The sequence below is a fragment of the Meriones unguiculatus genome, chromosome 17, assembly GCF_030254825.1.
Source record: "Meriones unguiculatus strain TT.TT164.6M chromosome 17, Bangor_MerUng_6.1, whole genome shotgun sequence".
Taxonomy (NCBI): Eukaryota; Metazoa; Chordata; class Mammalia; order Rodentia; family Muridae; genus Meriones; species Meriones unguiculatus.
Genome location: NC_083364.1, coordinates 41716363 through 41742744, shown reverse-complemented (window position 1 = coordinate 41742744; position 26382 = coordinate 41716363). Strand labels below are relative to the sequence as shown.

The 26382-nt window shown below is 47.3% G+C and overlaps 1 protein-coding gene across 2 annotated transcripts in view; it reads left to right on the top strand.

The window, feature by feature from the left end:
• Window positions 1-1740: 1740 nt before the first annotated feature.
• Arhgap31 (Rho GTPase activating protein 31) overlaps window positions 1741-26382 on the top strand; it is a 110091-nt gene continuing 85449 nt past the window's right edge. The window contains exon 1 of one of the 2 annotated variants that reach the window (XM_060370393.1): window positions 1741-2394. In XM_060370393.1, the coding sequence (XP_060226376.1) occupies window positions 2295-2394 (100 nt within the window). In that variant the 5' untranslated portion in view covers window positions 1741-2294. The remainder of the gene's footprint in view (window positions 2395-26382) is intronic. The other variant, XM_060370392.1, reaches the window with a different exon arrangement.

Sequence of the window (26382 nt, the reverse complement as noted above, 5' to 3'; positions counted from 1 at the left end):
AATAGAGGGGAGGAGGGTGCAGTATCCTATCCACTGAGGAGTAGGTGTTTGCTAAGGAAGGAGGAGGCCTGACCATGAAGGATCCCAACCAAGAGGCATCCCTTTGGGGTTGGGCCAGCTTGGAAGTAGGAGGGAAAGCCGTGAGTCATTGGTTATTTGACAATGATTCACCAAGATGACTGAGCCAGTGGCGTTGTCTCCGAGAGAGATGGGAAAGTGGAAGTAAAGGGAGCTTGGGGACTGCACACTAACTCAAGTGGCCCCAGACGCCAAGCAGGTGCAAAGGCTGGTAGACAGGCGGAGAGGGCTCTTCTATAAAGGGGCGGTCCCGTCTTAGCGTCCACAGTCCTGGCTGTATGAGAGCACGCTTGTGTTAGAACCAGAGCTTCCTTTTCATATGAGACAACAGACACCCAGACTTCTTGTGGAGAAATACCTTCTTTGTTTTGGTATTCATTCATTATTTATTTATTTATTTATTTATTTATTGGATTTTCGAGACTGGGTTTGTCTGTGTAGCCTTGGCTGTCCTGGACTCACTTTGTAGACCAGGCTGGCCTCGAAATCACCTGCCTCTGCCTCTCTGAGTGCTGGGATTAAAGGCGTGTGCCACCACTCCCAGCTCTTAATTCTTTAAAGTTGACTAATTTTTTTTTTTTTTTGAAAGAATGACTTGTTTCAAACAAAACACATCTGTAGGCCAGATTCGGTAGGCAGGCTATCAGGTTCTATCAGGACATAGAGAAAAGGTCAGAGTTCAGAGTTCATAAACTATCGTGATGAAACATAAGTGACTTTAAGGGGAATCAGTACCTAAAACACTGCAATAAGGTTTTTGCCAGCTCTGTGAATATCCCTACCCCTCAGGTAAATATATGGATCTGAGTGTATACAGGAAGTTTAATCTAATCTTCGAATTGTTAAGGCACAAGCCCTGGAGTGCTCACTGTGCGCTGAGTACACAGAAGTCAAGAAATTCCGAGGAAGCGAAAGAAAAACATGCCCTCCTGAAAAGCACATGCCACAAGTTTTACAGCAACCCCCTGGGAGACTGTTCCGTGCAGGGTGGCAAAATGTCAGAGCCCCCCTCCGATCTTGGATTCTCCGCTCAGCTCTCTTGAATTTAGCATTTGTGTGTGTGTGTGTGTGTGTGTGGTGTGGTGTGTGTGTGCGCGCGCGCGTGAGTGTGTGCCTGAACTTGAATTTGTAACTAGAAATTTAGCTTCCCGGGCAGTGGTTACAAAGCTGCACCTCTCTTGCCCGAGGGTATCCTAACCTCAGCGTGGGAGAGGAGACGTCTGGGCTTCAGGGACCGCAAACCCTGGCAAGAAGAGATGGGAGTGGCCAACGTAAAGGCTGCGCTGCGGGTCAGGTTTCTGGAACCCCGGTCTTTGTTACTGTCACTACACTTGTGTTTGCGGGGGGGGGGGGGGGAGGAGAGGCGGGCACCGAAATAGAAAGTTGTCAGGGCTAGGAATGACAAGCGGGATAACTTGGTGAACACCCATCGCGCGCCCTCCCCGAGGAGCCCGGCCCGGGAGCGGCCTCTCCTGCGCCGTGCAAAGAGCCGGGGCCGGCGGCAGGAAGCGGGCGGGCGTCCCCCGGTCCTCGCGAGGCCGCTTTCCTCCGGGGCGGCCCCGGGGCGATCTCCGGACTCGCAGACCCGCCTCGGGGAGAGCGCGATCTCCACACACCCCCCGCCTCAAACCCCCCCCCCCCCCAGCCCGCGCGGCTCAACCCACCCACTTACTTCCTTCGACCGAGCGCACACGCACGCACACACACACACACACACACACACACACACACTCAGAGCTGCCAAAAATTTCCAACCTCCGCCCCCCTCCCGAGCTGACTTCCTTCCAGCGCTTCCTGAGCTGGACGATCCTGGGATTCGTAAGACAGGAAAAAAAGAGAGAGAGAGAGAGAGAAGGGCCGGCGCGAGGGCGGGCGAGGGGACGGGATGCTCGCCGCCCGGGGTCCCCCAGCGGTCTGAAGGCAGAGCGCGGGCCTAGGGCGGAGCGCGCACACTCACAGCCCTGGGGCGGTCCCCTCGCCCGCCGCCGCCGCCGCCGCGCCCGGCTCCTCGCACGGCTCGGCGGGAGAAGCGCCGGGAGACGCCGCGCCAGCGCGAGGAAGGAGGCGACAGCCGCCCGGGGCGGTGCAAGCCCGACCCGCGCGCGCCCGTGCAGACCCGCGGCGCCGCCCTGGCCCGCTGACCCGACCCCGGGACCCTCGTGAGCGGCGCGGAGCAGAGAGCGGAGCCGGAGGGGCAGCCTCGGCGGGACTAACTCATGAAGAACAAGGGTGCCAAGCAGAAGCTGAGACGAAAGGGCGCCGCCAGCGCGTTTGGATGTGACCTGACGGAGTATCTGGAAAGCTCGGGACAGGATGGTAATGTAACGCCTCCCGCCCGCACCCCACCCCCCACACCCCCTTTTTTTATTATTATTATTTTGTTTTGTTTTAAGAGTGATGGATTCTCTTGGGGTGTGTTGGATGAAGTTCACAAGTTAATGTGTTCCAGGGCTCGTGCGCTCACTGTACTTTAAAAGAAAAGGAAAGAAAAAAAAAAGTACAAGGTTCTTAACCGCAGCGCCTCCACCCCGACGTAAGCAGGGTCTGTCTTTCCGACGTGTCGCAGGAGCGGTTGGATGGTGTGGCTGCGTTCGCTGGCCCTTCCCGGGGTTGAACGATCCCACCCCGGGGACGGTCTATCTTATTAAACGTTGGGTGTTTGGAAGGGCAAGATGAGGGGTGACTGTAGTGCGGAAGCCTCCTCAGTAGGTTTCCCTGGATGTATCACTGTGGCCGTCTTCACCGCCCCTCCCGTCCTGGCGGGTTTCTGTCGCTCACATCCTTTTTTATTAATGTGGTAGGAGGCGGTGGGGTGGGGGTGGGGTGGGGAATCCTGGCCGGCCGGGGGAGTGGTTGCACAAACATTTTCTGTATTGCTGACTTGATGCCAAATATATAGTACGTCCCCCCGGCTCCCCCCCTCCCCGCCCCCTCCAGACCCTTTACCTCCTCTTGGCTTCCAGATTCGCCTTTGGTGTGTCACATAAGGAGTGTGTTGTTAAAAGGTCAGTGGGCCTCGGCTTTGAAATAGTGCAGGATACAGAAGGGAAGAGGTGTCTCTGTTTTCCAAGTCAGCTTGGGGAAAAGAAAAGGGGGCCACCAGAGACGATTTAAACATTGGTTGGAAGAGAGAGAATGAAAACAATCTGTAACACCATTGGAGGGTAAAAGTTTTTAATATAGGAAAGTTGGAAAAAAAATTGAGCATTAAATGACTCCCCTTGTAAAGCTGGCTGGCTCTGCACTTAGCCATGACCAGAGAGAGAGAGAGAGAGAGAGAGAGAGAGAGAGAGAGAGAGAGAGAGAGAGAGAGGAGCCTGCTACATGTATCTCTCATTATGCATAGCTAGATACCACAAAAGAAAAGTTAGAGCCGTGTAACTGTTCAAAATAATTCTGCCTCCAGGAAAACTCTCCCCAAAACAACTCAGTCTGTCCATATCAAGCATGCATCCCAGAAACACTGCACTGCTTTTGTTTCACTTCCCCTTTTTGAAGACTCAGCACCCCTAGCAATTTGCAGTGGTGTGATATTCCTGTGGCATTCGGGAGTCTGGAGTCTGCTGTGTCATTAGGACAAATGGCTTAGTATTTTGGAGCTTGGGGGAACCACGGGTTTCAAAACCGACTCTGAAATTGTGGCATAACTGAAGTTTAATTCATTTAATTCCCAAAAACACTCTGGAAAGGTCCTTTTGAAATAAAATCACTTAGACTGAGTTTTTTTTTTTTTTTTTTTTTTTTAACTTGACAGAACACGAAGTAAACATTTTAACCACTGTGGCTAAGAACAAAATTAAGAATGAAATGTTGGGTCTCCTCTTGGTTTTCAGGGGTCCTCGTGTTAACCTGTGGGTACACTGGGCATGCTCCTGGGATGCCACCTTCTGCCATGTGGGTGTTCTCTCTCTGAGAGAGAGAGAGAGAGAGAGAGAGAGAGAGAGAGAGTTGTGTAAGGGACTTGCTAGCCACACCCATTCTTATAAAGTCATAGGTTGAGGAAGAACCTGAAAACCCTAGAGCTCTGGAAGAGAACTTCAGAAGCGCCCTCAGGCAGCTCCTCTTTCAAACCTGTTCTGTATTTTGGACTTCTGTGTGTTTCATATAGGAGAGGAGGAAGGGAACTGACTTTCAGCAGAAAAAAATGGAGTTTTGGTACTCCATGCTTTCCATCCTTCCAGGGAGAGGAGAAAGCTGTAAGAGAAGACAATCTACACAGACACACAGGGCTCATCCATTACAGAGGATGGAGAGGGCCCGGACCTCTTTCTGGCTCCTATGTATAAAGCAACATTCTCTTTTCATGATCCCCACCCCCAGAATGAAAGCAAAAAGCCCTGCCACAGATCAGCAACCTTTTAAGACTGGCCATACCTGAATAGACTTTGGTTTTGAAATAAAATACAGCTGGCACTCTTGATCCCCACGCTGTCATTGTCCAGTGTGGAAATGAACCGTGAATAGTAAGCACTTTATATAAATGAGACTAAATAGAATTTCTGCCTCCACACAGCCAAAAGTCATTGCTTTCTTTTGTGTGTGTGTATGAGAGATGATGATGATGATGATGATGGTGGTGGTGGTGGTGGTAATGATGACAATAGAACTGATAAAGTTTTCTCTAAAACAGTGTAGGGACATGTAATAGACAAGGCCCAGACTCTGTCCCAGGTGAGAAAAGGCTGAAGAGGGCACTGCCCTTTCACCCATGACCTTGGAAGAGCATCTCAGAATGTTGGAGGTGGCAAATCAGAGTGGCAATCAGGAACCAAGAGGCTGGGAAGGACCTTTCAAGAATCATGTCATGGTCATTGAACTTTGGGGTCAAAGGCCAGAACACTGGACCTAGGAAGAAATGGAAGGGAAATGGATTTCAGTTTGGGAGCATCAGAATAGAGAAAAAGAACAGAGATGTTAAAAAAAAAAAAAAGAAAGAAAGAAAGAAAGAAAAGAAAAGAAAAAAAGAGCTCTGTTTGCCACAGGGAGCAAAGCCCCAAGCTAGAATAGAGGGACAAAGCTGAACTAGCTAAGCTTGGGCCCTCTGGCTATGGGAAGCTGCAGCCTGAGAGCTCTAGGGAGAAAGAGGGAGGGGAACACGAAGGATGGCTGTTAGCTACTGTTCTAACTCAACAAGCCTAGCCTCGCTCCCTAGGACTGGGGAAATCAGACAAGGCGAAATGAACAAGCGACTTTTTTTTTCCAGCCGGAAGTGAATGTTACTCATGGCCAGCTATCGTGCTTAATCTCTAGGAAGCTAATGAAGGCTAAGCTGCCTTTTCTTAGAATCTCATACTTGGTCAATATGCAGTTCCTATAGGAGCCACATAGATGGCAGGTTCAGACCCTGCTGTAACCATCCCCGGAAGCACAGAAGCCTGGTGTGACAACTTCCCATCTCTCCTCCCAACCCCCAGTGTTGTGGATCAAAGTCAGCTCCCATCGTCCCCCAAAGATAGCCAAGTGCTCCAAATCTGAGGGACACCCCCAGCCTAGATTTCTCTTCTTGGGCCACTTTTCTGTAGCCCTGATAAGAACAGCACAGCAGAACACCACAGCAGGCCATAAAGTGCCTGCTGGGAGCCTTTCTCATTTACTCCACTCCCCCTCCTCCCAATACAGTGACTGCCACCCCATCCCAAGTTCTTCCCTGGGGAACTGGCTAACTCTCTTCCTGTCTGGGATCCCTTCCCCACTGCTGATGCAAGAAGGAGTCCACTTTTCTCTCTCTTATTTTTGCTCACTGAATGTGAAGGTCTTTTTTTCCAGCTTAAAAGCCACATTAGATTGATGTCACCTGTGACACTAGGGTGTGAGTGAAGTCCAGAAGCCTGGAATGTCCTTATGGCCATTTTGCATTTCTCCCTGATGATCCATGTGTTCTGGGGGATGACAGGAGCAGGGGCCAGGGGGACAGGTAAGAGGCGATAGGAGGGAAACTGTCCTGTCCTCCAGGCTGGCTACACTTTAAGAGTTGCCTCGACTTTCTGAGCCATCGTTGCTTGTTCTACCCACTTCTTGGCGAAAAGTGATACTGATCTGACCTCGTGCCTTGGTGGTACTCAAAGGATGGTGACAGATTCCAAGCACCTGAAGAGCTTTTCAAACCGCTGCACTGGGTAGCACCCACCTTTAGTCCCAGCCCTTGGGAGGTTGCAGCAGGAGGATCAAGAGTTCGAGGCTAGCCTGGGCTCCATGGCCCCATCTCAGACCAGAATCTCTGCCAGATACTTTTGATACATGGACAGGAAGGTGAACTATATGCACTTTGTGGTTTGTAGAACGTTTTCCCGCCTAAGAGCATTCTGTGAATGCTTCATAGATAGTGTGAGCCTTTTAATTGCTGGAGAATTTTTTTTTCTCGTCCTTACCGGTATATTAATATAAAACAAAGATTTATAGGTATAATGTATATTTATTTTGAGCGACAGAGGGTTCATAACAAATCACTGACCAATGCAAATGTAACACTGAGCTCGCCAGGAGCAGCAAGTCCTAGGGTTTCAAAGGATGAGGAGGAGCAGTGGGAACATCAGTTGTTGCTTCATTTCATCTTGTTTCTGGAGCTAAATAGTTCCCTCACTTTGTTTGTTCATTTCCTTTATTTATTAATCCGATAAACAAAACTCTGTTCCATCCAAAAAACTCTGTGTTTTGGATGCAGTGGGAAAGAAAGATTTGTACTCTCAGGGATGTGAACCTCCAACCTTCATGCACCCGGTTGACTCTGACGTCAGCCGCCAAGACGAAAGAGGCAGCTGTAGGAGAGACGGTGAAAGCTTTGTTCTCCATTAAATAGACAAGGTGCTGCACAGACAGAAACAGAGCAAGGTCATAGCAAGGAGGGCAGGTACTTCTGCGTTTAAGGTTTAGTGTTGAGTGGAGGGGAGGGCAGTGCCCTGTGCAGCAGCTCCGTCTTTTCTGCCACATCGTTCGCGCACCCTCCCTAGCTGATTCCTCACCGAGTGGGTCTCAGCTGTGGAACATTCTGGACGTTCTCCCTAATTCAAGTCAGGGGACTTCGCTGGGGGTTTCCGCCAAGACTACTACTGGAACTCTCCTACCTAGACTCGCAGATCACCGACGCTGGAGAGACCTGCTTCCTGCCTCCGGGCCTCAGTTTCCCCTCTTGTGATACAGAGGTGATAGGACAGATGTGAAAGCACACGGGTTGATGTGGGGAAAGTTTCGCCTATCTGAGGATATACACGGTAGCCTGTTATTGTCACAGTAGCATGGACTTACACGGCCGCAACCACCAAGACTGAGTGAGGCTCTCAGGAGGTGAGGGCACTCATCAGTCACCCAGAGGGCTGGAAGCAGGATCGCCTGCCACACCGGTAGAGAGTCCAGATGATGAGGGGACCTCCCAGGTTAGCTGAGAAGACAGACCATCGGTGTACAGGCGTGGAGGAGCCAAATGTCAACCTGAGACAAAATCGCTTCAGAAGATCTGAGAGCCGGGGCATAATCCTAGCATGCGGGAGGCTTAGGCAACATGGCTCTCAAGCTGGAGGCCAGTCTGGGCTGAACAGAAAAATTTTTAAAAGATCCGATGTGGCCAATTACTTCTAGGCCTTAGAAAACTGGGAGAGAAACCTAGTCTTAGCCGGGGAGATTGTGAAGACCAAATAGCAAGGTGAGGGGCTTGAGCATAGAGTCCATCCCCACCTTGGACGGCCAGAGTGAAACTGAGAGAGGCAAGAGAGAGGGTAAAGGCAGTCAGCCCAGGGAAAACTGCCTGGCCAACCCGAAGGCCCGCTGGGACTGCTTTGTTTCTGGGTATAACAAACAACCCACTCAGAGAATGGAAATGGCTACTTCCACCTACCACATGGCTCCCTTCTGCAGGCTCTTCAGAGCTCTGCCAAGAGCGCCTTGACCGCAGGAACAGCCATACCCTCACTTCTCCCATGTCAGCCCCTCTGGCAGCCTCCCAGGTGCCTCCCAGCTTCAGGAAGTCCGGGTGGCATTGCCCCTGAGGAAGCCCACTCCCTCCTCCCCTGCCTACCTGGAGCCAGAGGACCATCTGCTGGGCAGTGGGGGAGCTTTGGGGTCACTCAGACTGGAGCAGAAGGAAACAGACTGAGAAAGGGCACACGGTACCCAAAAAGAAACAACTTCTCCAGCACCATCCAGACTGCAGTGTTAGGTGTGGCTGTATATCCCCCTTGATCGTGTGTTCGAGGACAGCCAGTGTTGCAGTGCATTGGTGGGTTACCCCTGGCAGCTTTCTTGTTAGGGAAGGGAAACACTGAAAATACCCAGTTTGGTTAACCAAGATAATTCGCAAGCTCTGGCTGAGACAGTTTGTTCCCAGGGATCGCCTTCCTCGGATTCGGTACTGTGTGTGTGGCTCTGGGCAGTGGGTGGAAGAAGTGGGTGGGACTGAGCGTTCCAAGACTCAGCTGGGCATGGGAACCTTTAACCACCACCCACTCGGCCACTGGATATTGTAGCTAATGTTTCTGGAAGAAAGTAGTGATAAAACCACCTGGTCAGGGCTTCCTATTGTTCATTCCCTCCAGAGCAGGCTGCCCACGCTGAGCTGCCTGTCCACTCCGGCCCAGAGGTCTCAGGATCCGACTTCCTTCTTGTGGTTCCTACAGGCCAGGAACATGGAGTTAGTTCTCTTCCCACATGCTGTGTGCCGCACATTTAAACCAAATGCAGTACCCCCTCCCCGCTCTCCTGCTCCCACTCTCCAAATCAATCTTATGAGTGCATGTGCCGACCAGCTCTCAGAAGTATTTCTCCCAAGGCTCCAGCACAAAGGCCATGCTTGAGTTGAACTCATCTTGGCGCCTTCTCTTACAAAAGGCTGGCCTCAAGTACTGGGTAAGGTGGGGTCACAGCCTGCTAGAACTCTAGGGGCCTGGGTAGCCCCCCTTGAACTAATGTTCCCCTGGATGAAACCTTAGATAAAGGTCAAAATAAAGAACCCTCCTCTGCTGGAAAAAAAGAAGGCTGGTAACAGTTTGGAGAAGAATAAGTGATAGCACTCCATTTTCTTTTTTTTAAGAAGCAAGTTTTTGTTTGTTCGTTTGGTTGGTTGGTTGGTTGGTTGATTGGTTGGTTTTGTTTTGTTTTGTTTTTGAGACAAGGTTTCTCAGCTAGTCCTTAGCTGTCCTGGACTAGCTTTGTAGGCCACATTGGCCTCAAGTTCACAGAGCCACCACACCAGGCAAGAAGTAAGTTTTTTAATATAAAAAGACAAGAACATCAGGCTGCTAGGTAATTAAAGGAGATGTGTGGAGTGGGGTGGGAGATAAAGGAGGCTTTCTTGAAAAGAGAGAAGAGACTCAGTGTGAAGGCTGGGTTAAATTAGTTACCAAGATTATCCAGGTAGGAAAGGCAAGATTTAAATCAGGGCTTACCAGACACCCAAGCACAGTCTTAGGCTGCAATCATATCTTCCAGAAGAGGGTAATTCATAATTTTTGCCTTAACCAATTTCATCCCTCACAAAACCTAGGAAGATATTTTGTCTCTTGCTTTGCTTTCTCCCAGTCCAAACCAGAAATAGTCATAACAACTGGTGACTGAAAATCACTTTGTCCTCTGTAAATTGCTTTGTGCACATCTGAAAAACTGTGCTTTGGAGAAAACACACACACACCTATCCAAACCCTTTCAAGTCGTCCTTGGCCCCTCCTTGCCCACCGCAGCCACAAACCTCTTCCTTCTGGAAATACCCATGACCATAGCGGAGTCAGAGGCCCCAGTTCCTTCTCTGTTCTGCCCGATGTTCTGTGTGCGGGCACATGGCAAGCCCAGCCGAGGCGGCTGACACAGATGTGGTAGGCCGTGCCCACCACTGTGAGCCTATGGTGGACACATGATCGTCACTTGGTATCTTTCTAGGATCTGTCTTCCTATCTAGGAAGTGGGTGTTGGAGCCCTGTGAGGTCTTTCATGATGAGGATTCCTCTCATGATCAGGAATCCAAGACTCTTTCATTGTCCTGTGGGCTTCTGTAGCTAGTCCCAGACAGAAAACCACCCAGGCTTGGATGGAACTCTGCAGAAGCTGCCTTCTAACCACCTCCCTCCTTGGTGTGACCCAATCAAGTTTCAATTATGTCTTGAGCACTTTTTGTTCTAGTTCAAGCTTGGCTGCTACATCAGGCTCTGGTACCACACCCGTGGCCTGATGCTGGCCCAGAATGCCTTTGGAGGGGAGAGGGCTGAAAGTTACACATGCCCCTGGAGAGCAACGTGTTACTGTTACAGGTGCTAGAACACTGCCGGAAATAGCTGGCAGATAAATAAGTCAACAACACTTCGAAAAGATCCTGCAGAAGCTCACAGCGGTATCTCGTTGCCTGGAGTTTTATGATTTTACTTTTTTTTCCTCTGCTTTTTAAAAACAATTTTGTGTGTGTACGTGTTTGTGTGTGTGTGTGTGTGTGTGTGTGTGTGTAGGCAGGAGGTACTGAGTATGGAAGCCATGACCTTGCACATGCTAAGCAATCACTATAGCATTTACCTATGGCTCCAGCCCCATCTTTAGGTTTTTAATCAGAAACTACCTTGGTGGGGACTTTGAATACAAGCAGCAGAGATTTAATGGAATGGTAGTACTACACTAGACTCTACAGCTGGGGTTCTCGACCTGTGGGTCACGACCCCTTTGGAGGTTGAGTGAGCTTTTCACAGGGATCGCCTAAGACCGTTGAAAAACACAGATATTTACATGATGATTCATAACCGCAGCAAAGTTATGGTTATGAAGCAGCAATGAAAATAACTTTAGGTTTTGGGGGTGGGGGTCGCCACAACATGAGGAACTGTATTAAAGGGTCACGGCATCAGGAAGGTTGAAGACCACTGCACTGCTGGGTTTACAAAGGTTTTTCTCAAATCGGCCCTGGCCCAGAGGTGATCAGAGGACAAGAAAACAACTTTCTAAAGAGTACAAAGAAAGCCAGGCACGATGGCGCACACCTTTAATCGCAGCATGCAGGGAGGCAGAGGCAGGAGAATCTTTATGAGTTCGAGGTCAGCCTGGTCTACAAAGTGAGTTCCAGGACAGCTAAGGCTACACAGAGAAACCCTGTCTCATAAAACCAAAAAAAAGTACAAAGAAGAGTGATGTAAGGGTGTGCAAGTAAGGCATGCCAACAGCAACAGCCATCAGACAGAGGCTTATTTGTATCCGGGAAAACAAAAATAAAAAATAAAAATAAAATAAAGCAAAGATCACCTGACTGAGAGGACCAGGGAGAGGGGTGTCTAGAGTCTAGACGCAGGAAACTGTGGCTCTGCCTGACCCTTGGGATTGGTGACAGGCTCTGCAGCCTGGAGGAAACTTAAACTCTGGAGCGGCAGCTGAGGGACGGGGAAGACGGGAGGCTGTCTTCAGAGCAGGAGTGAGAACCTCCCCTTAGGTGAGCACACAGCAGCTGAAACGGTAAGGATGGCCACAGGTTTGCCTGGCTGCACCCGAACCTGTTTCTTGACCAGATGCGGAAAAAGAAGGCATTTTACGGAAAGATTTTATATATATATATATAAAATATATATATATTATATTATATATTTATATATTATAAATATATTTATATATATATAGTCAGGCAACCCTTCCCTCATTTAAAACAGTAATTTGAAAAAAAAATGATTTTTATTTATTTATTGTGACATGGTCTAACTGGCTGGCCTGCCTATAGACCATGCTGGCCTCTGTTTCCCAAGTGCTGGGATTAAAGGTGTTCACCACCACAGGTGGCTAATTTGGTCTCTTAAGTCTATAGCTACATGGTATAAAAATGTTCAGCTTCAACTTGGTCCTACTGTAGAAAGTGCTACTCTGTCTCTATTTGACAAGTGAGGACCAATTCAGACAGTGACTTGCTAGTATCACCTCTCCAGGAGGTGGGAGAAGCAGGACTCCAGCCACATCTGATAGACATTCGGTTTCTCTCAGTGGCTTTGTCTGCTCCGGTCCCAAATAGCTGTGGCTTTGCTGGCCGTGGGCTATGCAGAGTTCCATTTTGCCATTTGCTGCCAGACTAACCTCACGTGAGATGTGAAACTACTTACAAAACTCTGACAGCAGAGTTCCCACTCCTGCGTTTTCAAAGTGAAGCATGCTGGTTCCCCGTGGCAACCCTGGAAGCAAGCCCCCTGCCACTGCCCAAGGCAGCCCCTTCCACCCCTTCTTGGCCATCTGTTTCCTGCACACTGAGTAGTACAAGGAAACAATGATGTCAGCTCTTCCATAGAAATCGACACCTCCCTGTTGGCTCCTCCCCTTCAATGCATATTTTTGTTCCTCTTTCTGGCTTTTGTCTTGCTGTTCTCTTAGGGACTCCACGTTTGGCATCAATTGTTGGCCTTTCTTAATACGTTTTAGCTTATTTCAGTTTCATGGTGGCCTCCAAAGTATACATGTCTCTTTGGGCCCATATTTGGAAAATCCTTTGTTGTTTAGCTAATGACTAGAACATGGGCTTCGTGTTAAAAGAGGGACCATTTTGCTTTCTGGAGGAAGCAATGTTCTATGCAAACTGAAGAAAGCTCAGCACCAACAGTGGAACCCTGCCTGGGGCCCCTTGAACCCTGTGGGGCAGCTTGAAGACTGTAGTGATTTGGGCACAGGGCCTTCAGCTTAAGGTCAGGAAACTACACCTATGACGTCATCTGTGAACATCCTGTATTCCCCCATCTGAAGCTGGACTTCTAAATGGGGCAGGTTCCATCTCCTTTTCCTTTATGCCCTTAGAGACAGTTTGGCTCCAAATGAAAGGGACAGCGTCTCTAGGGAGAGTATGAGCTTTGAAATACGAATCCAAAAAAAATTTTTAAGCTGCAACGAAAAAAGAAATGTAATACTTTTAAGACTGAACTTAAAGACTGCCCATGGTGGTACACACCTTTAACAGCAGCACTTGGGAGGCAAAGACAGGAAGATCTTTGTGAATTCAAGGCCAGCATGGTCTACATGTTGAATTCCAGGACAGCCAGGATTTCATAGAGAGATCCTGTCTCAAAAAAAAAAAAAAAGAAAAATTTCAAAATCAATGTTAACTAAAGATTAGTCAAATTACCCTTTTAGAAGTACTCTTTAAATTCAATGTTTGGGTCCCTAGAAAACAAAATGAACATGGAATAATGGTTTAAATGGCTGTTTGCCCAGGTCCTGCTGTGGCAGTGACTTCATGGGGAATACATGATCCCGCCCACTGGGCCAGGCAAGTTGGTAGGTAGGAGTCTTGCTGGCTGCTCCTGCCAGGGTCTTCCTCGGAGACCTGCTTTCCAGGGCTTGTTTTGCTGAGCTCCGCATGAAGAGGGCTGCTGGGAAAAGCAATTAAGTTGAATTTTTACTTTTTAAGCCAGAAGGAGGGGGGGGAACTAACTAAAATTTTATAGGAACAAAGTGTTTGGAGTTGTTGCAATTTGTTTCCAACTTTGTTTTGGAGGAAGTCTGTCAGTTTGCTTTCCTGTGACATCAGACTCTCAGTTCTGGGTCATTTTCCAGCATAAAGGAACCAAGGCTGCCTTCATGGAGTCCCAGAGGTGTGAGTGGCTGTCATTAGCGTGGTATCAGGAAGTCATACCCAGGTTCAACCTCGTCACTCAGAACATGCTTCCCAGACCTGTGGAAGCCGAGAGTGCTGAGGAAAAAAACACTAGCACGGTCCCATATGGCTCTTGTGGCTGCTTCTTTTCTTCTCTTGGATACACAAAAGGATTTTCTTTCTATGGCTAGCTGCATTAAAAATCCTGCTTTAGGAATCTTATCTGTTGGTAAATATGTCTGGGGCGGGACCATGGCAAACTTACTAAGTTTCACCTTTCTTTAGTAATCTCTGGGAGAAACATCTTAAAACAAAACCCAAAGAAAGTGGGGGGGGCAGTGGATGGTGGCAAAAGTCTGTGATTACAGTGACAGCCATGCTGTTTCCATCTGGGCAGAAGGGAAAATCTGAACACAAAGCCTGCGGCCATCTTTGATAGAGCAGGGGAAAGCGTGGGCAGAAGGCCCTTCCCATATGCCTGTCTACCTGCCCCACAACATCAAGGTGGGCTGAACTCAGAGTCTAAGTTCGAGGTCACTGTGTTCTGCTGGGCTGCCCGAACAGACCCACACAGCACAGGCCAAGGGATAGATCCTGCACTTTTTGGCTGACAGCAAAGCTTTGCAGCAAGCTGCGTGTGTATCTGAGCTTTTAGAGGGGGTGGAGGATGACACTCACTCAAGGTAGTATAGACAGTGACGGCTTGTAAATGCTACAGGTGGCAAGTGAACTTTGTCAAGGGTGTTCATCACTATGAGCAAGCAGTGTTGAGGTGGCCCTCCTGCTCATTTCGAGTTGCTCCCATAGCCACTCAGGACAGACAGACTTAGCAACATAGCACAGGCCTACAGCACTCCCTTCCAGTTCTGCAAATCTAGCCCAAACCTCACCACCCTAAGGTGCCGGGAATGTTTCCCTTTCTAGAGGAGCTGGGAAAGGATCTATGTTCTTATCTTTGTACCTTCTTAGGAGCTACTCACACTCCTTGGCTTCTGGACCCTTCTTTTCCTCCTCCTTTCCCTTCCCCTTCCTCTCCTTCTTCTTCTTTAAATAGCATTCTTTTTTATTTTTATTTAATTTTATGTGCATTAGTATGAAATTACAGACAGAACTGGAGTTACAGACAGTTGTGACTTGCCATATAGGTGCTGGGAATTGAGCCCAGGTCCTTTGGAAGAACAGACAGTGCTCTTAACCGCTGAGCCATCTCTCCAGGCCCTGGACCCTACTTCTTTAAAGCCAGTGACACTTAAGTTCTTGACCATTCTTCAAGTAACAGCTTCTCTTCCCATGGTGGGAAGGGGGTCTCCATAAGACTGGGCCTTCCTCTAAGACGCTGTCTCCACCTTCACGTCTTCAACCTAACCATGGGTACAAAGACTCCAGGGATTAGAGCATAAGGGTCTAAGGGTCTCTGTTAGGCATCAGGTTCCTAACCAGCTTCCAGAAAGGCGTGGCACCCTGCGGATTCTCACCCAACAAGCTCTGAGATCTTCCCCAACCCCATCACTTGGTGACTGTGTGATGTTAATCCAAGTTCTAAGCTGTTAAAAACACCCTTCCATTGTCAATTCCTGGAAACAGGGAAAAACCTCATGACGGTCTGGGTCTGTTAAGGATTCTACGGTCTACTGACTGTGTGTCTGCACTGCTCACCATACCCACCTCTGACCGAGGGGACTCTGCTCAGCCAGAGGTGCTGAGATTACGGCTTCTGTTTATGGAGACTCCGCCTCTCACCGCGCCTTGCACCGTGTTGACTCATGTGTCTCTGAAAACAACTCTGGGAGGCAGGCATTATGTTTTCATTGGCACATGATGATCGCACATATTTTTGGAGCCCAGTATGGCATTTCAGTCCAACGTGTGAGGATCAGATCAGGGAAAGGAGCATGTCTATCACCTGTAAGGTTGTAGAAACATTTTAGATCATCCTACCAGCTCTTGGAAATATAACATTAATTGTTGTCGATGATAACTACCCAACTGTGCTACTGAACACTAAGTTAGTCCAGGCTGGTGACACTACTGCACGCATTAGCCACCCTCTCTTGGACTCACAGCTTTCCCAGCCTCTGACAAGCACAGTTATACTTTCCACCTCTACGAAACCAACTTTTTTTTTTTTTTTTTAGCCCTCCACAATAAACAGTATTTGTCTTTCTCTGCCTGGCATAGTTTACCTTGTTCACAGGCTTATTCATATTGCCCAAATGACAGGATTTTCTTCTTCTTTATGGTCAAATATTTGTGTGTGTGTGTGTGTGTAATCATCAACAGATGAAGGTCACAGCACATACATGCATATATGTGTGTGTGCATGTATGTGTAAAACCCATATACACATATGTGTGTGAGAGAGAAGTGAGTCATCTGTTGACACCTCCCTTGACTCTGTGTCTTGGTTATTATGAATAGTGCTTCAGTAACTGTAGGACTGCAGACATCTCTTCCACAAAACTGATGTCCTTTTCTTTGGATATAAACCTAGAAGGGGACTTGCTGGAAAATATGGTAATTCCATTCCCAGTCCTCTGAGAAACTTCCATCCTATTTTCCATATTGACTCTGCAAATTTTCGTTCCCACCAACATTCTGAGACTTCCCCCTCCTCTGTATACCCACTAGCCTTCGTTATTTTTGCTTCTGTGGTGGTAGTCATTCTAAGTCGGATGACATGATAGCCTATGTGGTTTTGAGTCACGTTTCCCTGATTCGTGATGTTGAAAAATGTTCTATGCACTTTTGGCTACTTCCATCTCTTCTCTTGAGATACGTATCTTCAGACGGTTTGCACTTGCTTTTTATCGTTTGAGACAGGACCTCGAGTAGTCTTGAACTCACCACGTAACCAAGGATGACCTTGGACTTGTACTCCTCTTGCCTCCTGAGCCCTGGCATTACAGGTATGCATCTGTGTCCAGTTTTACCCCTTGTGGGGAATTGAACCCAAGGCCTCATGCATGTTAGGCAAGCACTCTGCCAGCTGAGCAATAGCCCCAGCCGTGGCACGTGTTCTAATAGGATTGTCTTACAGTTGAGTTTTAGAGTGCTGGGTGTGCTCTGGATACTAATCCCTTTTCAAATGAAGTGGTTTGCAAAAATTTTCTCCCATTCTGCATGCTGTCTCTCCCTTTATGGTACACTTTCTTTGCTGAGACCTCCCCGCCTTTGGATTCTGTGCTTTTAAGGTCCTGTCTGAGAAATCCTTGCCCGGCTTAATGTCCTGAGACATTTCCTGTGTGTGTTTCTTCCAGTTATTTCATAACTGGGGTCTTACATTTGTTTTCAGTCCATCTTGAGTTGATTTATTATGAGGTGAGAGTTATGGGTGCAGTTTCATTGTTATGCATTTATGGATCTAGCCTTCACATCACAACTGATGGAAGACACTGGCTGTGTGGTCTTTGGTGCCTTTGTAGAAAACTTAGTTGGCTGAAAATCTGTTGAATGTAGATCTGAGATCCACACTCCCTCTCAATATTTTGAGTATCTGTTTATTTGTTTGTTTGTTTGTTTGTTTAGATGTCAAACATGCTGTTTTGGTCACTATAGCTTGGTAGTATGGTTGGATATAATAATGAAAAGTAGGTATTATTAACGGCTTCACTTTCTAGGCTTTGATTATTTATTTATTTTGTAATGATAGGGACAGAACCCTGAGCATGATGAGTAAGTTCTCTATCACTGAGCTATACCAGTAGTTTTTTTTGTTGTTTTTTTTAATTACAGCAAAATATGCATACCATAAAATTTAGCACTTTTTCCATTTTGAAGTATACAATTCAGCATTACAGAGTACATTCACATTCTTGCGCAATTGCCACCATGTCCAGCTTCAGAATTACTTCACCTTCCCTGACTGAACCCTGTCCCCATTAAAAGCTAACTCCCTGATCACCCCTCCCACAGACCTAGAATCCCCAATCTAGTCTCTATCTCCAGGGCTGTGACCCTAGGGACCTTACAGGCATGAGAGAGAAGTATTTGTCCCTTTGTGGCTGCATTATTTCACTTATGATGCCACTGTTTTTTGTTGTTGTTGTTTGTTTGTTTTGTTTTTCAGTGAAAAAAGAAAGGCTGAGAGAAATGATGTTGCCAAGACCACGTAAGTGGAACCTGGCAAATTCAAGTTCAAAGTAAGACCCATCTCACTCTGCCTCACTGTGTAATCCCTTCTTGACTGACCCTCTAGTCAGGCCAGGAAGAGCTTCACCTGACTGGTAGCTGGAGAGCAGCCAGCAACAGTGGGGAATTCAATGTCTTGCCATTCAGGCAGCCCAGGTTAAGTTAAATACGTGAATAACCCCAGCATTCAGGACGCCCAGGCAGGAAGATCCCAAGTTCTAGGCTATCCTGAGCTGCATATTTTAGCAGATTCCTAGGCCAGCTTCTCTGGACAATGCAACCCTGTCTGGAGGGAACTGGTTAGACCTGACTTGGAAAGGACCTCAGGGAGAACAGTTGGAGATTGGGAAAGAACATTCCAGGATCACCAGGTGGTACAGGGAAAAGGGGCATTCTCAAATGCTCTTAACCAGATGATTCAACCATCAGGCCTTGCCTTGACGACAGGGTGCAGAGACCTTCACTTAGAGGGCCCCTGAGTTCTGTGATAGCTTACACAGGCTCCAACGTCTGAGAGATTAAAGGCACCATCAACTGTTTTCATCTCAGGGGGACGTATTCTAATCAGCTCTGTTCTTCCCAACACAGGAGCTTAAAATTTACTCAATCGATAAGCTTTTCTGGAGCAGAAAAGATACATCTGAAGGGCAGACACTTGAAGGAGATGCGGTGTGCTGAGGGGGTCTGTTATGTCTGAAAATCCAACCAGGCAGGAAGTGATAGATGAAAGGACCTGGTGAGGAGAATCCAGACTCCCCTGCCTGTCACTCCCAACATTCCTGTCCATTTTAATGCCAGCCCAGCCCCAGCTGGTCACTCATTCCCACTCCCAAGGAAGGCTTCTGCTTTTGTATAGACCTCCACCAACGTCTCACCTCTGTCAGCTGTCAGAATTCCATAAATTATTTCCTCCCTTGAGTCGAAGCAAATGAGCTCCTTTCAGACTGTGACCATTGACTCTTTCTCTGCATTGGGCCTGCAGGGTTAGTTTCTGTCCGGAGGCTCTAAGACACATGGGGTCTCTATCAACGTCCAGCTTCTAGCAGCCATTGACTGCAGCCTTGACTGATTGCCCCATCATAGCACTTGTGTTCACCCCCTGCCTTTTCCTCTCAAATCTTCATCTCCCTCCTTGAGGATAAAGAATGACCATGTGGTCAAAATAAGACCATTTAGGTTTTTCAAGAAAATTTCCTCATCTCAAGATCTTTTGCTTGGTCACATGTACAAAGTCTCTTTGGCCATATAAGGCAGCAGTCACGGATTCCAGGAATAAGGATGTAGACCTCTTTGGGGGATGGGAAGAATTACTCAACCAACCACAGTCTTTTTTTTTTTTTCTTCTAGCACATATAGTCAGTTCAATGAAAACAGTAACTTGGTGTTATAGGTGTGCCAGATGAGAAGGACATCAAATGCCACCAACGTTTAAGATACTCTAACAATGCATCAGCTGCTGAGTCAGAAGGAAACGAGGAATGAACAAGCATTTTCTGTCCCTAAGGGAGAATCACCATCTCACTCAAAAGACAGGCCAGACCCAAGCTGATCTTCACACACATCCCAGTAGGAAGTGGATAACATGGAGCCTGACTCACGGCCGTGGAATGCTGTGAAGTGAGTGGTCTCCCCTGAAGGGGAGACATCCTAGATTAGAGGCACAGGGTACACAAAGGCAGAGAGGTAGAACACAGTCACACCAGATCCACATTCTCAAGGAGAGCACTAGAGAGATGGTACTTTCGTGCATGGGCTGTGTCTGCAGGGACAGGTACTGCATGATGGAGGGTCATCCAGGGGGAAGAGCAAGGTCCGGGCAAATTTGTTGCCTTAAGTGACGAAGGAGGACTCTCAAAGGACCCATGCTTTAAAGCTGCCATGTCCCTTTTATGATTTCTGTCATTCCTGCTGAGAAAAACATTGTCCCCAGTTAAGGAATAGATGTCTTTCAGTTGGAGGGAAATTGAGGGCCGCCTCACGCGATTGCAAACCAGAGTTTCAAGGTTTGTCCCATGGAATTTGTAACCTTAGGAAATATTGCTTCACTCTGTCTTGTGGATGATAACCAGAAGGGTGTTTAACATTTGAAATCCAAGGCTCCTCGGAGGTGGCATCCCCCCCCCACACACACACACAATCTGCTTTCTGGTAATGCTTCTATTTCACCTCACCTTTTTGCCTTCCAGTGTTTTTAGGAATTTTTGTCATCCCAAGCATGTATCCACTGTTCTTTCTGATTTTACCTCATTTAAGCTTTGCCTTCGGTGCTTCTGTTCAACGCAGACTTTTCCCCTTTTCCCTTTTCTCTTGGGAAACCTCAGGGCTCCTTGGAGGCAGACTTCTCAGCCCAGGGCCCTCCTCCTCCTCCTCTAGAACGACAAGAATTGAAAGTAATTAAGCCTTAATCCAGATGGCAGGTACTTAAAGTGTTTATTTTTTTACCGTAAGTTACTAAAAAAACAGAGGCCAGAAGGGAGTGAGATGGGGCATGATGGCCATAGAATGAGGGGGTGGGGGCATAAGCTGCTCCAAAAGCTGCATTCACTCTAGAGTCTCATTACCAGGTTGGTTCCTGCCTTGTATGTTTCACTTCCATCTCAGACTTGATGGGTCCTGGTCCCCAGGATATTCAAGGTTAGGTAGTAGGACCTTTAAGATGTGAGTGAGCCCCGTGCAGGTCCTGAAGTCTACTGATGCTGTTTTTCCTCAAGGCATCATGGGGTATCAGGCTCTTCGGCTTCCTGTCTCTCAGTGTTATTTGACCTCTTCCTCTCACACAAGATCCCACTCTCACATACAATAAGGTTCTTACCAAGGCTGAATCGTTGCTAGCACCACACCCGTGAACCTCCAAAATGGTCAGCCAATTTCTTTGTAAAGTTAGCCTGCCTCGGGAGTTTTGTTGTTTTCAACCAAAAAAAAAAAAAACTACTACAGCTCCTCTGACAACTCTTTTTGCAGTTCTATTGGTTTCTGGGTGAAATGTTGGAATCTTGGTGTCTTGAGGTTTCTATTGCTATGACAGACAGCATGACCAAAAGCAACTTGGGAGGCATTATTTTAGCTTACATGTCCCAATTGGTGTTCATGGTGAAGGGAAGTCAAGGCAGGAAGTCAAGGCAGGAACCTGGAAGCAGGAACTGGAGCAGAGATCACGGAGAAGCAGTGCTGACTGGCTTGCTCCCCGTGGCTTGAGCAGTCTCCTTTCTCATAGCACCGAGGACCTGCGGGCGTGACCACCCATAATGCTCTGAGCCCACCCACATCAATCACCAATCAAGAAAATACACCGCAGACTTGTGACAGACCAATCATAGGAAAGCATTTTCATCAATTAAGAGTTGACTCTTCTCAGCTATGCCTCTAACTGTGTCAAGTCAAGATAAAGCTAGCCAGCGCACATCAGGAAAAACGCAGGGTGTGATTTTAACGAGTAATGACCACCTGCTACAGTTCAAGCCATCCTTTTCTTCCCCTCTTGTAAAAATATAGAGTCCCATCTCAAAGGGTCATCACTTCATTGTCAGTTGCCCATCTGGCCTGATTTGTCTACACCAGTGTGACCGAGCAGAACTTTTTGCATGGTGGAAGGCTCCATAATGCTGTCCGATGTAGCAGTTACTCACTGTATATGACTGTTGAGCCGCGAACGGAGCCAGTGCCACTGAGGGGATGAGGTTTGTGTTTTGATTCACTTAAATACGTATAGTACCTGTGGCTCCTGGCACTTGCATTGTGCTATGGCACTGATACTGTCCTTTGTGCATATGTTAAAACTACATGTATAGAATGGTTCTCATCACTTCTTTCCAAAAAAAAACTGTAGGATGTTGCTTTAGTCAGAGTTTCTATTACTGCCATTACCAAAAAGCAAGCAGGGAAAGAAAGGGTTTATTTGGCTTACACTTCCATATTGAAAGAGGTCAGGACAGGAACTCAAACAGGCCAGAAACCTGGAGGAAGGAGTTGATGCAGAGGTCTTGGAAGGATGCTGCTTACTGGCCTGCTCTCCATGGCTTGCTCAGCCTGCTTTCTTATAGAACCCAGGACCACCAGTCCAGGAATGACACCACCCACAATGGTCTGGGCCCTCCCACATCAATTACTAATTAATAAAATGCTCTACAGCTGGATATTATAGGGGCATTTTCTTAATTAAGATTCCCTCTTCTCAGATGACTTTAGCTGTGTCAAACTAACATAAAACTAGCCAGCACAAATACCTATTTTTTTTGAAAGATGCTGATTTCAAATAATAGTAAATCTTGGAGAACTATCCATGTTCACAATTATAAATTCATATTATGCCTTTTTTTACCTCCTGTTGAAAATATGAAAGATTCTAAAATGTATCACAAAAACAATGACAACAAACCTCCTTCCCAACCCTCACTGTATCTTTCTTCTTCCTCTTCCCCAAAACAATAATGGTTAATTTTATTTTTTTAGAAATACGTCCATGGCTACTCTGCATATATAATATATAATATATATATGCATATATATAATATATATAAATATCTATATCTGCGAGCAAATATAGATATTTTAATAAAAATACCACAATATATTTAGCTAGTTCTTTATGTGTGGGTCACTGTTTTATAAGTGCCCTTTGATACCTCTCATTACCTAAACATAAATAAATTGACCATTTCCTGAATATGTTGTATGAGCCACGGCAGTAATTTCTATTAGCTTTAGCTTACTGTGTATTAATTCTGTTTCACTCTGCTTAGGATGAGGGTAAACTTTGCTAGCCACATGCTGCAAATTGTAGTTCAAACTTGTTTTTCAGGATTCGTGAGGGACCTTATCAGGTCAGTTGGTGTTCTGACAGCCAGAGCCTCAGGCAAGAGGTCAAGCAGGGGCTGAAGAACAGTTAGGGACACTGTTTGGCACATATCCGTGGTACCTCGGTCACACTGTTAATCTGAACTAACCTGGCACCAACCACAGAGACCCAGGCAGGGTGGCAAAAACAGGTGAAAAGACGTGGCAGCTCAAACTGAAAACGCATGCTAGAGCTGAACATCTCTGTCTTTGATGAAATTACAACCAGAGTGTGTTCTAATGTCTGTACACATAGATTCTTACACGGGCGAAATGGGAGAGTCTACACGGATGGAACCACTAAGCCCTCCAAAGGCTTCCGGACATGCTCAGGACAGACACTGACCAGACATGTCCGCCCTTCACTCTCAACTACCTGACTCCTCTGCAGCCTCAGCGGACGATGCCTCCCGCGTTATCACCTGATCCACAATACTTAGAAAAAACGCTTAGATATTGGATAAGTGACTGGATCTAGGGAAAAGCCATCCTGGGTTGTGTGAGGGTGGTGGAGGCACCTTTGTCAACATTCTGTGCATGCGCATGCATCAGCACGCGTCTGTTAAATCCTCGTGGAAACGAGGCTGGGGAGGAACCCACTGGTGGAACATGTGCTGAGTCTCTTTCTGCATGTACTTGCCATCTGCTCTTGAGGCTGGTGCACTCCTCTGATTATCAATTTCTTCTGGTGGCTCACGCCTGAAAACAGTACTTGGGAGGAGGAATATTGAGGCGTCAAGATCGTTGTGGGATATATAGGGAGATTCTCTGTGTCCCCCTCTCCCCTAGTAAACAAATAAGATAACTAAAGAGAGGGCTGGAAACTAGATCACATTTGCAGGACTCGGGCTTTCAAAACAGAAAGCAGGCATCACAGCTACTTCTGCTCAGGAAGCGCTTACTGGCCCCCAAGGCTGCACCTACTTCTGTGTTGCGATTTTGGTGCCTCCCGCCAGCACTGCTATCGCCACAGTGGAAGGCAATCAAGAGAGTTGCCTGCCTTCCCTAAACTAATCCTGCACAAGCCTACACCCTCCCCCAGCCTTTCCAGCTCCCGCTCTCCGCTGCCAACAGCACTTCTTCGGGAGTGAGGGGCTCTGATTGTAACATCAGGTGCGCAGTCACGGCTGCTGTGGGACCCCCTCTTTACGGCGTCGAATTACCCTGCCTCAAGACAATCACCAACACAAGTGAACGAGAAGCTAACTCAGAGCCCAACGGATCTTAGCGCTGGCCAAGCCTCTCTCGTTAGTTTAACACCAGGGGAACCTGAGGCCCCAGAGGGTGAAGTCATTTGCTTGAGAAGATGCAGCTGCCCTTTTGGCTGCCTGCTGGCGTTGGCCAGAAATAACAGGTCAGTGAGTTCCTCACTAGCACCAGAGATCTCGGGAGATGGGCATCAGAGGATGGTGCCTCTAGATTGGGAAGGGGTAATCCTCAGCCAACCACACACACACACACACACACACACGAAAATGTTCCCTTTTCTGTATAGCTAGTTAAAAGGATGACATATATGCAATAGAACACAAATATATCCCAAACACACTAGATCACTAGATGTTTAAAAAAAAAATACTTACAAGCCCCTATATAATGTAATTCCATTTTTACCAAATATATAAGGATACCTACATGCACATTGCCAGTACCTTCCTTTGGATGGACACGCCTCTCTCTTCTGCACACATTGATGTGTCTGTTGTGTTTTCGGTTGCCGCTGTACCAAGGAAGAGGCGTAATGTTTGAACAAGCCAATAAAAGTCGTTTTCATTTCGTCAAAGCGTGCCTAGTCCCTCAGTTCAATATAAAGCTAAACGTGTGCTGTGTATGTGCTCAGGTGTATGTGCCTGTGTTTGTAGAGGCCAGAGAAGGACATCAGGCATCCTCCCCTATCTCTCTCCACTGTATTCCCTTGAGGTGGGGCCTCTCACTGAAACTGGAGCTGGACATTTTCCAGCCAGGTAGGCAGCCTGCGAGCCCCACCCATCTTCCCATCTTCACCCCCCTCTCCCCACCGTTGCCACACTTAGCTCTTTAGGTGAGTGCTAGGGACCTAAATTCGGTTTCTATTTACTTGCATAGCAAGCACTCTTACTCAACGGGCTGGTCTCCCAACCCAGAATCAGTCCAGCTTCCTTTTATTCCGAAATGAATTTTGCCATTTGCAGCAGCACTCCTCAGGGAAACCCTTGTCTATAAAAAGCCAAAGCCCAGTTTTGAACTCCTATTTTTAAAAACTATTAAATTTCCATTTGACTCTACAAAGTCAGGTCCCTCTAAACTTAGCCGCAGAGAACAGATCCTCTCAGGTGCATGTGCCAAGTTCAAGTTCTGAAGGCAAGCCCTTGACCTGTGATGACCCCCACAGAGACCCAGCATCCCTCCTGCCTGTCCTGAGGCCCTTCCTAAGACACCAGCCTGACCCATGGTCCCTAGAGCTGCTGCTTGGGACTCAACGGTAGAGCAGAACTTTTGGCCCAGAACCCTCAAGTCCCTAACAAAGGGAGAAAAAGAGCTTTGGTTAACCTAAAGCCCCGTTAGCAGGCTGCTCTGGCCAATAGCCAGTTCCTGACATTAGGAAGAGACTTGCGCAATACCTACAGAGCTTAGGACAGAGTTGACATAATTTGTAAGAGGAGGTCCAAGTTAATAGAAGGCTAGAGAACCTGCCAACATGTGAGGGTAGGAGAAACAGAAGAATGACCCTTTTCCTATGATAAAGTACTTGCTGTGAATCTCATTTGTTCTTCAAAATTCGGTGAAGTAGGTGAGGCAGGTAATTATTAGACACAGTATGCGAAGAGGACGCTTGTTCCCCAAGGAACAGAGCTAGCAATACCAAATCCGTGCCCTAGATTCACTCCCAAAAGAGGGTGTGAGGTCTACCTATGTAGCGCACATATTTAAAGCCCTTGTAGGAACCAGAACACCCATATACTAGCCCTGTGACTTTGAAGGATTCTCTCCCTATGTCTCAGCCTCAGCTTCCTCCTCTGTAAAATGAGATAATGATAGCTTGCCTCAGGAGGCCACAGAATCTGGCAAGAGAAAAGCACAAAAATAAATACTGTGTCTCCAAAATCTTGAGTTGCTAAAGGAATATGAAACTCAAACAGTTTCTTCAGTTGCAGTATGGAGGGGAGATGTTTGGGGGAGTTAATTTTCTCCATGCAGAAATGTTATTTTAAGACTGGATAAACTTAATACATCTCACAGCAATCCAATACCCCCCCCCCCCAAGCCATTTTACTAGGAATCCAAACCTTCTATTTTCACACCCCTTGTTCTGGTTAGGGTATACTCAGCTCTGAAGAGAAGCAATCAGGTTTCCAAGAAAGCGTGGAATTCTTGGCCTGCTGCCTTCCGGCTTGGCAACCCCTGACTTGCTAGTGGACTTGAGCTGGGAGTTTGGGGGTGGGGGATAGTTGCTATGGGATCCTACTCTAATCTTTAGAAATTGGTTTTGCCTGTTTATGTTAAGGGATATTAAGGATGAGTAATTTTATCTCTGAGTTAAGCTGGGACCACTAGAGAAGCCAGGAGGGAGGGCTTGGGGCGCCTCAGCCCACCTTGGCCAGAGAGCTCTACTTGCCAGTGCTCTTTGTTTCAGGCTTTGGGGAACATTCATCTGAACAAAGTAGTGTATGCTTTTTATTAGGAGGTTTGGAGACCACATTGCGGCTATTTAAACACGCAAATCAGAAGCCAAACGTCTTTTGTGTGTGAAGATCTCCCACCCAGCCAGCCACTCACCTCCCAGCCCTTCCTGGTTTTAAACAATAAAAACAAGTGGAAATTTTATTTTCAACGGAAACAATAAA